General features: G+C 32.0%; 1 protein-coding gene across 5 annotated transcripts in view; it reads right to left on the bottom strand.

Moving 5' to 3' along the window:
* Positions 1–15,430, bottom strand: part of Rbcn-3A (rabconnectin-3 alpha) — a 518,724-nt gene that overhangs the window by 76,982 nt on the left and 426,312 nt on the right. For all 5 annotated transcript variants that reach the window (XM_075371055.1, XM_075371080.1, XM_075371085.1 and 2 more), the window contains 4 exons: positions 10,500–10,727; positions 3,526–3,793; positions 2,552–2,750; positions 1,133–1,376 (listed from right to left, as the gene is read on the bottom strand). In XM_075371055.1, the coding sequence (XP_075227170.1) occupies positions 1,133–1,376; positions 2,552–2,750; positions 3,526–3,793; positions 10,500–10,727 (939 nt within the window). The remainder of the gene's footprint in view (positions 1–1,132; positions 1,377–2,551; positions 2,751–3,525; positions 3,794–10,499; positions 10,728–15,430) is intronic.

Below are 15,430 nucleotides of genomic sequence, written 5' to 3'. Positions count from 1 at the left end.
TTCAGAAGAATTCCAAAATTTGAGATGAACTGACTAGAACATTATATAATCAAAACCTTAGATTATACAAAATAAAATACACTAAAACAATACAAAACCACGCTAAAATACAAAACAATACTAATACAAGAAAAAACCAATCAAACATTATTTAAAGCTGAATTTATTTACTAAAATACTAAATGTTAACTAGAAAGAATATTTAAACTGATTTAAAAAGGCATATTTTTTTCTGGCGGTTTCCATATTTTTTTGGTGTAACATCATGAAATTATTTAATAGTGGCAATTCTGCCAAAATGGTCTCTAGTTTGTTGTTTTCAAATCAGAATAGTCACTATAGCTTCCACCCTTTGTACTGTACAGAATCCTTTCTTCTGTTTCAAGCTCTGCCATTCTTTTTATTCATCATTTTAAGTGATTTCTAAATAATACTTCCCCATGAAAGTACATACTTTTAATTACTTATGCAACTAACTGTTTTGTTGTACTTGTTATATACGTTTTTAGATCATTTGGTTCTAAGTTTGATTTCTAGCACCTTTCACCTTAACATTTAATCCATCTCATTTATCATCAAAATAATCTTAAGCATGTCTTAAAATATAATAAATACAATATTTTATTTATTTACTAACATGAGTTTCATTTGATATTTCACACTCCAGGAATCAATCAATAAGGGTTGTAAAATCCTCTTTTTTTTATCACCTGTTGTCTCGTTGCTTCTCAAAGGATTTTTTAAGTAAGGGAGGTTGAAACTGAATCACTGGATAGAAGTATTTCTTGCCTAGGAAATATTTCACCTGGAAGTAGTATATATATTTTTTTTTGAGACTATATTTAATGGAAGTTCAAGACTATTGTGACTACTGCATTTATATCTATAGTTTTTTATTCTATAGTAAATTGCTTAAAAAGCAATTTACATAAGTAATAAGAAAGACTGCAGTACCTAATAAAGGATTAAAAATCCAAGCAGCTGGCCTGATTGATCCCAACACATGGGGGGATAAAGTAACATTACCTAATGACTGGACATTGCCAGAATATAATACTTATCAAAAGTTGCTTCATATGTAGCATATGTACAAACGATAGTACAAAAATGAAAACAGAGAACTCTGACAAACCTGGTTAAGACAGAAAGCAGATATAGAATCTTGTTCTTTGTGAATTATTCGAACAGGTTCAGGAAGATTTTGTGCAGGATCTGTTGAAGGTTTTTCATTGTCTCCCACAATTGAAACTGTATCCAAAACAGACCCTGTTTTTCGTTTTCCGAATACACATCTTATAAAAAGATCCTGAACTGGTTCCTGGCGTACCAGAAAACTCCATAATCGGCGGGCTGGAGCAGCTGACCAGTGGCGAGGGCTGAAATTTGAATAAAATCAAACTTTATTATCTCAAAACTCAAACGGTAAAAAAAAAAAAATTACTCAAAAGTGTAGCAACTTATATTTACATCAATCTACAGTCAAATTGTATTATAATTATGCCTTATTAGGCCTTATTATTTAAAAAGTAAGTTATAACTTACAATATAGTACAATAACAATAATAATTGTAATGACAAATGCTTAATGCAGTTTAGTTATTAATAATATTTAGTCAATTACTATTAATAATATTTAAACTAAAAATGTGATAAGACAATTTTTTTCTTTTGTTACTTTTTGTATCAAACCGCTGTATTCTCTAAAAAGAGATATTTAAAATAAAATGATAAATAGATTAATGAATTTTGTATTTTTTGTAAAATAACTGTTGGCTGAAAATGTGTTTTAAATAATACAAAAATGCTTTATTAAACAGCAATGTGCCCTATAAGATGCACATGACGTTTGAATAGAACAGTTTCTATCTTAACTAATTTGAATTGGACCAAGTCATAGATCTGTATAGAACCAGATAATGCAATATAATGTAATGCATTGAAATTACTATTAATTTTAGGCCTGATTTAGCCCAGTAAAGTTGTTTTAAGGTTAACCTGACCATAAAATAAAAGTTTTTATTTTCCTACATTTAAAAATAAAAAGGTCACCTGCTAATCTGAAAAAAATTATTTTTAGTTCATATCAAAGACAAAAAAAAACATTTAAAACCATCCTCTCACAATCAAGTGAACAAAAAAAATATTTAAAATTTCATGGGCTAAAATGGTAGATACAAACTAATCAGAACAAAAGTTCTAAATGGAATAAAAAGTAAGGTTGCTTTTGTAGTTTTTTATCTCTTGTATCTTTTTTATCTTGTACCTTGTTTTGTATCTTTTGTAGTTTAAAGATCCCAACAGTGGCAATTTTGAGATAATCTTCTCAAGTAATGCATAGAGATTCATTGCACAGAAGGTCAAGTGACACTATAGCAGTAAGCAAAAGTTTATTTATTTTATTATACTCAAAGACTTTCAAAAGAAGGGACAACAAAACGTTTGATGAAATAGAATAATATAAATAAACAATTTCTCTGTTTTTAATATTTTCTCTTCACTAACACATGATCAGATAATATACTGATAACTCTGACAAATAGGATTTACTTACTGGAATGGAGTGTTTCCTTTATCTAAAAGTGATCTATATTTATGGATAGGGGGTCCAGGAGCAGACGCTTCAACATAACAACCAGGAATGTAATCAGAAGGTGGTGGACCTCGCATTTCTAGTTCTTCTCGTAACACTTCACTCCACTGGCTAACAACTCTTAAAACTCCATGGATCAATGGACTGCTGACAGGTAGTTCTGTAAAGATAATAGATGTAGTTTTATTTTATTTTAATACAAACAAGAGTATAAAAGTTAAAAAAAAAATTAAGCAAATTTAATTTTTAATTCTATGGTTTATAAAACATAAACTAAAATTATCATTTCTATACATTAGTTTTTCTAATTAATTATGTAAAATCAGAGCTTTAGAAATGTTTACTCCACATTATTTTTATTTTTACCACACTACTATTTTTACTGCTAAGATTTAAAAAAATGAAAGCATGATTGTTCCAGTTCGTAAAAGTGAAACCAAGAATTATAATAATTAACATATTGGCTAGATATAAAGATATTAAAAAAGAATAATAGAAAATAAATTACAAATTGTTGCTGTATTAGAAGAGAAATTTTCATCTACATATAAAAATGTTGTTCAGTCTTTTGATCAATTTCTAATTGACTGGACAAGTTTACTTGGAGTAAGGAAGTTTTACTTGAAATCCAATATTAATTTATCTTTTCCACTAATACCTGGTTATATCTAGTTGTATGCTTTCTGTAATTTGAAAAATGTGTTCTGTATTACAGAAAATTCTGTAACTTGCAGATATTAATAAAAAATAAATCTGTGGTATTCTAGGTTTTCCTCATTCCATACAGAATTGACAAGTGTTAAAAAAAAATAATGTTGAAATCAATTTATTGTCAATGAAATTTAAGACAGACTATATAATCTATATTAATCTGAAATCGATCAACTTACAAAGTAATGCAACTATTAAAATTTTCATTCTGTTTATTAACAAACCTTGTAGTTCAATTCCAGCAGTGTTAAGAAAATCTTGTAGTTGTCCTTGGACTAGTCTCATAATTGCAAGCCTCATTATACACCATGAATAACTTGTAGGGTTTGAGTGCTCTGTATTCTCTCGCTGTGTCCCACTGAGAGCACTTGAATTTTTATCTTTTGTGGTATCTCCTTCAAACACATCTTCTTCTTCTTCATCACTCAAATCACTCACAGCTGAATCTGCTGAGTCATAATCTACTTCTTGTGCTTCTTCAGCAAGATGTGGCTGAATAAACATAATTATTTACAAAAGGTCAAGTTTAATAAAAATAATAAATTCAGAAGAATTTAAACTCTATGGTAGTTATATCCATTAATTAAAAAATTAAAACTGAATGAAAATATTATATAACAATATGAATGGTTATGTAATTTTTTCCTTGTTTGTTTCTGAGCAGTATCATTCAGAAAAATATTCTCTAACAACAGAATTTTGATATAATTATGCACAAATTTATTATTAAAAATAAATGTGTGATTACTATTATTATGAACATGAAGAAAAAATATGATGTAATGGCTTTTTGTTCATTACTTTACCACATCTTTTTTATACACAGAAATAAAATCTATTCTTTATATGAATTAGTCTAACTATATGGTAGTAAATAACAGGTTCCTATTTTTATAAATAAACATAAATGATGCTGCTGGTCATTATGAACCATCAACAATTTTTCACATACATTAGGTAATATAGTAGTTTCTGTAACTTCAATTATGAAGTTTTTTATTATACACATTAGTTAATTCATTTTTTTTTTATTACAGTTATTAACTATTCAAAAAATAAAATCAAGTGATAATGTTAACAGAAAAACATTTAAAATTTACATAAAAAAGGCCAAATTAGCTTCTGTATAGGTAAAATAATGCGAAGATAAGCAATTATAATCAGATTACTTGAAATGAACTTCCACTAATTCATTTGTGCCCAATATGAAATATGTTCCTCATATATTATTCGAGAATTTCAAAAGGAAGGTTTAATTACACATTCTATGCATGTAATAAAGTTTATTAAAAAAACATGGATGTACACACAAGGAACAACACACACCACATTATGGAACTTCTAACAATGTCATGAATGTTTTCCTGTGTACTTCATGCAGTTAAACATTGTTATTTCTGTTTTACTTCTGGGAATAAAAGGTTAAGAAAATAATTTAAATCATAAAAGAATGGATAAATTAAACAAGAAAAATTACAGAACAATAATACAACAAACTAAAATTTTACTGTAAATATATAATCAAATTATATAAAAAAAATTCCCAGTTAAAAAATATTCAAGAGTAAGATACCTTGAACTACCACTACTGTAAATAGCAATAATTAAATAATCATTACAATTATTAATAATAATTATTATAACTACAATATACGAGCTGTAAGTTTACCTGTTGCCAACAGCTGTGTCTGGTGAACTAGTAATTGTATTGTACTATACTGTATTCAGTTAGCTAGCTATACTGTATTCAGTTAGAGCGAAGAATAAACAAACGTGCTTGTGGGAATAAATTCATCATGATTCTGCTGAGTCATGTCCCATGTATCACTGTCAATTCACATTGTGGTTGTGTCTGTATACAGCATTGTAATTATTTTTCAAAAAATTATATTGTTTAGTGACTGTATAATTAGTCACATTAGTAGTCACATAATCAAATGTTAATATAACATTGTCTTCTCAGTTCTATTAAAACCCTTCATCTTTTCATATGATTACTCTTATGTTTTTGTGTTTCTATTACTTATTTAATTATTCTAATGTTATTTAAAGTTAATATAATGCAATTTTTTTAAGTTTACTGGTATGTGAATGCTGCAGCGTATTCCTAGATTTGCGTCTGTATGATTTGAGTTATACCCATTATTTTGAAACAATGTCTGATACCAATTCTGCTGATAATAGTGCAAAATTATTGATGTCCCCTCTGAAAAAAAAATACCGCAAAAAAAGCCCTTAAGATGTGGAAAAATACATCATTTTAAATGCTTACAAAAGCAAATTACTGAGTAGTCCAACAATGTTGATTTTGAATGTCATTGATTAAACTGCTAACATAAGTGGAAGTTGTGCTGCTTCAGTGTACAATGTGATTTGCGAGTATAAATCTACTAATGAATTATAGTCTCCTAAGAAAACAAAATCCTCTATGCCAAGTGAAAAAAAGTTTACTATTTCGATAAAAACACAATTAGTAAAAAAGTAGACAAATTTTTTTTTTAAAATGAACTGCCTACCACAGATACTGTTTTTTTAAAAATATATTTTAAAATTTTTTATCACAAAAAAAGGGACTAGCACCAGCCTTGCCTGTGAGGCATATAGAAGCCCCCCTAAACATCTCTTATGAAAAGCGTTTATAGGGTTGCACCTTTAGATGACAAATATTAGGAAAGCAAAACATGTGATAAGAAAACACAATTATAATAAGGAGAAACATAAAAAACCAAGACAATAAATAAACAATAAAGGAGTTACAGTAGAGTATATATCATAGGACAGAGTAAAGTCTCAACTTGAGACAAAGGTGTACGTAACAGAAATTTATATAACTAGAGGTTAATCTTTATCTATAGCACATAGCTAAACACAATAATCAAATATAACAGTAGCAAAAAAGAAAAAAGGAAACAGGTATCTTCTTACAGCTAACAAACATGAGCAGTGATATAACCTAATGATACTGGGCGAGAAAAAAAAAACAACAGAAAAAGGTCGCCCCCTAGAGATCACTAGAATATCATTCCTAGTGTGAGCCTTTAATAGGTTTAGTGTTACATTTCGGTTTAATGTCACTAGAGCAGTAGTCCTATTCAAACCAGTAGCGAAAATCTACTCCATTACAACACTCATGAGGAAAATACATATAAAGAATAAAAAAGAAAATAAACATAATATAAGACATAGTATAAAATAATATAAATAGATAACATACATGAAATAAAATAATCCAGCATGAAAGTAACTTATATCTTAAATTTGGCACATCCTGAATCCATCCTGGTGGGTGGGACGGTGCCAATTGCTTCAAGAAGGCCAGCCAGTCTAAGCCCCATTCTACAGCCTCCATCGACTTGGTCTGTAGGATGCCTGAGACCAGCATATACACCCTTGTCCATTGCTTCCTGCCTATCATCATGTGATCAACCATATTATTTGGTGTTAACCAATCAAGTTCTGCGAGCCTATGCCTCCCGGCTCATCTGTCACATTCGTAAAAAGTATGAAGTGGGAGTCCACCTGTCCAAAATAGATACAATTTGTGGTTTTTTGGATCTTGAAGCAGTGCAAGTAAGCTCCAAATGCCCCGTGCTCCAAGAGGAATTGTGCAAGGTGATGAGTGATTTTAACATGCTTCCTCTGGATCCATGGGGCCAGGCACAGAACAAGCCTTCTTGTCCATGCACCCTTCTTGGAGGCATCCCATGCTCCCTGCCACTCCTGCTTCATCAGTTGTCATGCGTCATTCTTCATTGCCCCGCCGTGCACACGGGTCAGCTCCACAGCTCTGATCTTAACCGAGGGAATGCCTGTGATTACTCCAACCACATCTCCCAACACAGTGCGGTATGCAGCCGCAATCCGAATTGCCACAAGACGCTGCAGAGAGGCCAGTTGATCTACATTCCTTTGTTGATCCAGCACTGTAATCCATACTGGAATGGCGTACATTACTTAAGACACTGCCACCGTCATCAGTAACTTCCTCTTGCTGGCTCGAGGCCCCTTTTGTGTCATCATCAGTCCAAGTGCCACAATGGTTTTTTCACTCTTCGTTGCTGCCTCACGAAGACGGGTGGTGAAGAGCCCAGAACGATCTAACCAAACACCAAGTTATTTCGCGCTGCGCTGCTCCAACATCCTTAATATCCACTGCAATTGGCACCTCTCAACTATCATCACTGCTGCTGTTTTTCGGGGGGGGGGGCAAGCCTCATGCCCTTCCCCCATAGCCATCCACTCACCCTTGAAACCGCAGCATTGGCAACGTCTTCCACCTCTTGCTTAGTGTGGCTGGCAACCAAGAGGGCCAGGTCATCAGTATATGTAGTCGCCCCTTCCAGTAGTCCCATCTTCCAGGAGGCCAAATCCCACAACAATGGCCACAGCACTGACCCCTGTGGTACTCTACATGTCATCTCAAAATGTAATAGTTCCTCTTCTGTATTCTGATAAACCCTCCGATCGTGGAGGTAACTGTTGACAATAGCTATGATCTAGTTGCTTAGGTCCCTATCATGGAGAGCCTCCATGATCACACTCCAGGGGACGCTATTAAACACATTTTCTATGTCAAGGAGCACCGCTAGGGGAATCTGGTATCAGCGCCAGGTTCCAGCCGCATATTCTTTGGTCAAATTTACCACATACTGCACTGTGTCGATGGTGGAACACCCCTTGATGAAGTCAAACTGGGTAGGGGAAAGTCCCCCTGTAGCGACAATTTCAGCCCAGATACAGTCCATGAGCAACTTTACGTCAAGTTTTTCTAGCTCATTCAACAAACACATTTTGTTTCTTGGTTGGAATTTTGTTTCTCCATGTTCTTTAGTTCCGAGCTTATGGTTGAGGACAAGCCTGGACTCCCCCCAGCATCTGGTAAAAACCTTTCTAGTCAGGGCAGCATTAATGCAATCCAAGACCGCCCACGGGTGGTGGTCTGCCAAACTCTTTACTATGATTCCTGGAATTTCATCACATCCTGGACTCTTCATCCTGCTGATTCTACGGGCTGCCTGGCACAACTCTTCTTCTGTGAAGGGCCTTGGAACTCCAGCCAGGATCTCTTCCCAGTCCAGATTCTCAACCGGGAAGAGGTCCCAGACTGCCCTATCGCCTGACTTCTTGATAAGAGGGGGAGGCATTTACCAAATCTCTTCATCACGATTTGGTAAGCTCTCCCTCATGGGTTATCATTCAGATCTTCAACAAGCTTGTCCCATGCTCCTTGCTTCACTTTCCGTATCTGGTTCCTTAGTTGCCTTCATGCCACACGGTAGGTCTCCTTGGCATCCTGAAGACAGTCCAGATGCCTCCTTCTAGCTCGAATCAAGGCCCTTCTGGCCCTAGTAGCATCTGCCCTCAGAGCCACAATGTGATCATTCTACCAGTAAATAGTATGCCTTTCAAGGGCTGTAGTGGCCTCCCTCTAGCACAAGGTCGCCAAGATGTTTGTTAGTTCTTCGGGATCGTTTGTTTGCTTGAGAGCAATCTTTGTTGCAGTCAGGTCCACTATTCTGTCTACCAGTCTACCATAGATAGTGTTGCAAGCTGTAAAACGATCTACCATGTTTCCAAAGAACAACTTTTTATAAACTGTTAAAAAAGTATAAATTTTAAACATAAAAAACAGGGCCCGGAAAAGTGCTTTAATTGATAGAGATGATATCATTACGGTAAAGACATTACTTCGCTGAAATAAAGAAAATGAGGCAAGAAGGCCGAAGAATATATTATATGGATAAAACTTGGATCAAAGAAAGCCACACAAAAAGTTTTGTTTGGAAAGATAAAGCTACGCATTTGTCAAAAGAAGCCTTTCTGTATGGCTCATCAACTGGTAATAAGGCTCCATTGGGTAAGGGCAGGCATCTCATAATTATGCATATTGACAGTGACACCGGGTTTGTCAATGGTGGTCTCTGGATTTTAGTATCTAAATCTACAGGAGACTATCATAACAAGATGAACTTTTGAGAAATGGTTTAGCGATGTGTTATGTCTTCTGGAACATAATTTAGTAATTGTATTAGATAACGTCCAATATCAATCATGCAAAAAGGAAAAAATTCCAGCCATTTCTTCGAAAAATGACATCAAATCTGGCTTAGTTCAAAAGGAGTGATTTTTGAAGAGGATGAACTTACGGTCAAATTATGTAAAAGGGTTTCACATATTAAAAGTAATTTTAATGTGTATAAAGTTGATGAGTTGGCAAGATACAGTGGTAAAATCGTGCTTCGATTACCTCCCTACCATTGAAACTCAACCCAATTGAGTTAATTTGGGGCTAAATCAAAACTTAGGTAGCATCAAAAAATACTAGTTTTAAAATATTTAATATTAAAAATTTATGCTTATAAGCTATCGATAAAACGAGCCAGCAGGAATGGAAAAACTGTATAAAACATTAACGAATACTGCTGAACCAAATTATTGGGAATTGGCTAATATAATAGAAAACAAAATTGGGCCTCTCACTATATCTCTTAATTCTGAGCACACTACGGTTTTCCGCAATCAGATTATGAAAACTGAACTCAATTTATTATTGTTCATTATCATAGAAATTAAAAATATTTGTGAACTTTTACTGTTAGTGGACAATTGACAATTTCATAACTCTTAAAAAATTCAAGGAAACTAAATAACAATAAACAATTTTAATGAATAAAATACTCATGGGTTATCAGATGTTTCAAATAAGGTAAGAAATAGTTACAGATCATTTAACATGTCTTAATATATTAAAATTTAAAATATATGTATAATTTTTGTAAAATATTATAGTGCGCAGTTACTCAATATTAACGTCTCGCATAGTTTCTATGCATCGGGATTTACAGGAGATACTTGTGAATCAGCTGCCTGAACATTTGTACGTGCAGTCTGTTTACTTGAACTCAATAAGCTAACTGAATTAGGTATAGGATGTTGTGTTTACATCTTATATACAAATGTGTCTTGTTATTAGTAATCAGATGATGTCATCTGGTTAGACAGTACAACAAACCCCACTTGCCTGTCCCATCTTAGCCAGCTGACAGTTTGGTTGACAAAGACAGGGGCAAACCTTCAGCTCAATTAGTGTACCTAAGTGCTAATTATTCATTTTACAATGTAAATTATCATTATGCTTTTACTATATAGTGTTCTTTTAAAAATCAACAAGATAAGATTAACAGAACATTTATATTACCTTATTCAAAAAATAGGAAACCATAGACATTTCAGGAGGGACAAATTGTTCCCTGTAAGTAGGTTTATCTTCTTTAATTGTAGGCGTTCCTGGTTGTGAACCAAATTGTCCCAGCAGTTTCATATTTAGCCTGACTCGCTGTTTGGTTAAACTGGTTACTGCTGTCCATACACCAGCATCACTACTTGGACCAGCATCTTGATCCACACTACTTTGTGCAATTGCTGACTATAAATTTAAAAAAAAATATGTAAAATGATAACACTGATTAACTAACAAAAAAATTGTTTTATAGCTTCTGATTAATAATTAGTCTTCAGTAGAACAGTTTATATTTAAATTATCATACAATATTCAAATGTAATACAGAATATGGAATGTCATACAATCCAAATTTTATGTAATATTTATTATAAATAAATAGATATACATATTATATTTAGGTATAATTTAATAAAATTATACATAAAAATTACAAAAGTTAAACTTTGCAAACATGCTAATTATTCCTTCAATATACAGAGTGTATAATGAAGTTTTCCTGGGACTTTCATAACCTTTTCTACTCGTGAAAATATTGGAAAAAGTTCATATAAACATATGACCTGAAAAAGTGAATAAAATAATTCATAGAATTGTATCTGCAGTAGTTTTTGAGAAATATGGGGTGAAAACCAATAAATTGGGGTAAAACAGCCTGTATTTTATCTTTGACACACAATAACATTCTTAAATGGGTATTAAACACACAAAAGGTTGTAGGGAATTTCATTCTGAACAAAATGGGGTAAGAAAAGTTGAATGAAACAAAGAAGGCTAGAGAAATTTCAATTTATTTAGGAACAGTACACTAAACCAAAGGCATTTATGTACCAGTTTATAATAAATGTTCAAAAATGAGTCCACCATTTTCAACACATTTCTTGACATGCTTCTGTACTGCTTTTGTTACTCTTTTTAGTTCTTCAGGACTGTCCTTAAGTTGTTCAGCTGCATCCATAATGTGGACAATTTATCCCTCATAGAATGTAGTTTTGTTTTGTATACAATATTTTTCATCCATCCCCAGATTCAAAAATCTAAAGGTGATGGATCAGGCAATCTTGATGGCCAGAATGTGGACCTCCACGACCAATCCACTTCTCAGAGAAATGATGATTTAACTGAGTGGAAATGACGCAAGAGAAAGGGGGCGGCACATTATTGTGCAGGAAGTATACTTTGCATCTCAGTGCTAGAAGAACAGCTTCTGCGGAAATTCTTCTTAAAGAAACTGCAAGTAGACCTCAGCATTTAAGTAGCCAGGTAATATGAATGGTCCTAACATCTGATTGTGAAGAAGGCACCATACATTGATGCTAAATCAGTGTTGAAAATTGTCTTCCACTGTTTCATGAGGATTTACTTCTGCCCAAGTATGCTGATTGCGTAAGTTGTTGATACCATCTTGAGTGAAATTTGCTTCATCAATACAAAACATACTTGTAGAGTTGTTGATTTGTATTCCATTATTCCACCAGTTGCAGAACTCCAAATGAAGCAGACCGTCTCCTGGGTGTAGCATTGAACTGAATGTTTATGATAAGGATAAAACTTGTTTTATTAAAGTGTCCTCCAAACCATCAAATGCGAAACTCCAATCTGCTTAGAAAGACATCACATACTGACACCAGGACTGCACTATACTGCATCGATAATAATTTCATCAATAACAACATCGCGTTGGACAGATCATTCATAACTGATACTAGGTATACTATTAGGTAGTGAACCTATTTTCCAATGATTGGGCAAAATTGCACTAATTGCTTTCAGATCTGAAATCCTGCAATTTGGAAAACATATTTCACATCTTATTGCAGCAGCTGTAGCATAACCATTACACACATTCAAAATGAATACTATATCAGTGTATTCCGCTGTTGTAAATAAGTACGGCATTACTTCAATGGCAAATTGATGAAGTTCAAACTAAAATTCACAGAAAACCTTTACTAATGACAGCACAGTTCTTATTATACAATATACTTAATGTACCTTACAGAATATTTAAACAGTAATACAGTATTGTGCATTGTTGATCAACTGTTATTTTATTGCCAACTTTGAAATAATAATTTTTTAAATAATTTATTGTATTTCTGTAAATAAAAAAAATTATCTAAGTATATTTATTTTATTTTATTAAACAATTGTTGTGTAATGTAATTCCCAGTTCTTCTTTTACTTTTTGAACAGCAATTTTTAACAATAAATTTTGCTTTTCAAATTTTTACATCACCAAAAAAAAAATTTGGTTTTTTTTGACAATAAATAAGTACTTTTCTGACAAATATAGAAATGTATTGTTTCTAAATAAAATTCAAATTTTTCTAACTTTAGTTAATTTTATTCAACTTATGCTACAAAAGTTTGTTCAGAATTAAATTCTGTAAAAGTTTTCTTTAAAAGTTTTGTGTTTATTACCCATTTAACAGAAAAAAAAAATTTTTTTTACCTCCAATTTATTTATTTCCAACCGCTAGATTATTAAAAAACTACTGCACATGTACTATGTGCACATGACCTATTTTATTAGATTTTTAAATAACATCCTAAAAATTTCAGAATGACTTCATTTCACCAGGGTAGTTGAAATCCAAGCAAAATCTTTCAGTAACCATAACTCCCAAATGAAGATATATGTTTATAAGAACTTTTTCCATTATTTTCATGAGAAGAATATGTTATGAAAGTCCCGGGAGAACTTCATGATACACTCAATTATTTATATTTATATTTAGAGTATCTATATAAATATAGATACTCTAAATATACATTTTTTTATGTTGGTTGATGGTTGCGATTTTCTTAGTTCACTTCTGTAACACAGGAAGTGCAGTATTGAATCATGTTTTCAGTTCTACAGTGAAAGTTGAAAGTAGTGGCTTTGAAAGATAATTTATTATTGGATTTTTAATTTACTTTTATCAGTCAAAATATTTGGATTTCAAAACATATACAGTCAGGAATGAATGCTTGAGTTAATTGTATAGTACAAACAACTTACTGTATAACTGCCTGGCAGAATTGGAAGCAGAAAGGCAGAAAATCATCTTCTACTTTCCGAATGTTGCAAGTTTAAATAATTTTTACCAAATCTCATATGAGAGTTATACTGAGCTTGTCTGAAAGATAACTCACTAAATAAAAAGCAAATGCCTCTTTAGTTAATGATGATTATATTTGCTAGAAGTGTCAATGCAAAACTATATTTTAAAGTAAATCTACTTATCAATGAAAGTAAATTAAATATAGAGCATATAATAAAAATAAAAGCTGCTTGCACGAGACAGACAGCTGCTGTGTAGGGATTACTCTTTTCTCATAACATTAGGCTCATTCAGAAACTCAATATTCTACAATACTATTTATTTTCATAAATAGCAAAAATTCTTTCCACAATTAAAATTTATTAACATTTTGTTTTATTTCAGACAATAATTCTTTAAAAATACTTAGCAGACTTGTAAATATTTCTTTCTCTATACATCATAAAAACAAATAATTACACTTGTATTAATAGATTAAGATTACACTCCCACCATGAAATGAGTCATAAAATTAATGACCACTTTATATGAATAAAAGTTATTAAAATATTTCATTTGAGTTATATTTATATGCACTTGTAATGAGTATATTGCTGATGAGGTTTATAGTAATAAACATCATCATTAAATACTAGGCCTATACCCCTAACAATAATTTATTAATAACTTAGTTATTTTATACATATTCATAAAATAACTAAGTAATCTTTTTCGCATTGTTGATTTCCTTCCTTTCTTTCTTTATCCTGTTTAGTCTCTGGTAATTACCTTTCAGATAATACTTCAGAGGATGAATGAGGATGATGTGTATGAGTGTAAATGAAGTGTAGTGTTGTACATTCTCAGTTCAACCATTCCTGAGATGTGTGGTAAACCCAACCACCAAAGAACACTGTATCCACGATCTAGTATTCAAATCCATGAAAAAATAACTGACTTTACTAGGATTTGAACGCTGGAACTCTCGACTACCAAATCAGCTGATTTGGGAAGACGCGTTCACCACTAGACCAACTTGGTGGTTTTCACATTGCTGACTAATAATACTAATGTTTACTTTTCATTTTCAATAAACTAGTTCAATTCTTGGTGCATCCACATATTAATAGCATAGTTGTTTCATTCTGCAATGTGTGGTGTTTTGGTTAATGTTTTGTGTTTATGAATTCATACGTTTTTTGCATATTTTGTTTGTAAATTTTTTTTGCAATGGCAGAATTTATATCAATAGTTAGGAATAAAAAGCTCTGTAGCCAAGCATGTAAATTAGTTAAAAATATATAAGATTCTCAGAAGAAAGTTAAAAAGGTAGGAAAATCAGAAGATGACAAGCATTATATATGCATTCAAAAAATGTGATGAAGAACCACTGCAACTACGGGAATTTCAAGATCACAATTTCAAAAACTCTGAAAAGAAAAGCACGATCTTCTTAAATTTAAATCGCAGTTGTGCTTGTTCAGCACACCAAAAAAGTATACACATTGTCTAAAACCAGTTTTGATTAAGCATTGTAAGTACAGTTAAGAACTTTCACATAAATCATAATGAACTGATTACATTAAATAAATTATTTAATGTACATTTATTAGTTTGGTCTCTCTTATTTCTTTCATTTTAAAATTGCTATAATAAATTTATTTTATTATAGCATTTTTTCCATTCATTCCATACAGTTTTTTTTCTGTTTGATAGGACAACAACCAACTTCACAGTATTTTCATAACCACTTTAATGAAATTCAGGATTGATCTTATTTCAAAACCTAACCGCACAGCTTCTCCAAAAAAAATTTAAAACAAGATTGGAACAAATTAATGTGAATCTAATCTTAAAATT

The sequence above is a fragment of the Lycorma delicatula genome, chromosome 1 (assembly GCF_047948215.1).
Source record: "Lycorma delicatula isolate Av1 chromosome 1, ASM4794821v1, whole genome shotgun sequence".
NCBI lineage: Eukaryota > Metazoa > Arthropoda > Insecta > Hemiptera > Fulgoridae > Lycorma > Lycorma delicatula.
The sequence above is the reverse complement of the archived record's forward strand: the minus strand, read 5'-3'. Positions and strand labels throughout refer to the sequence as shown.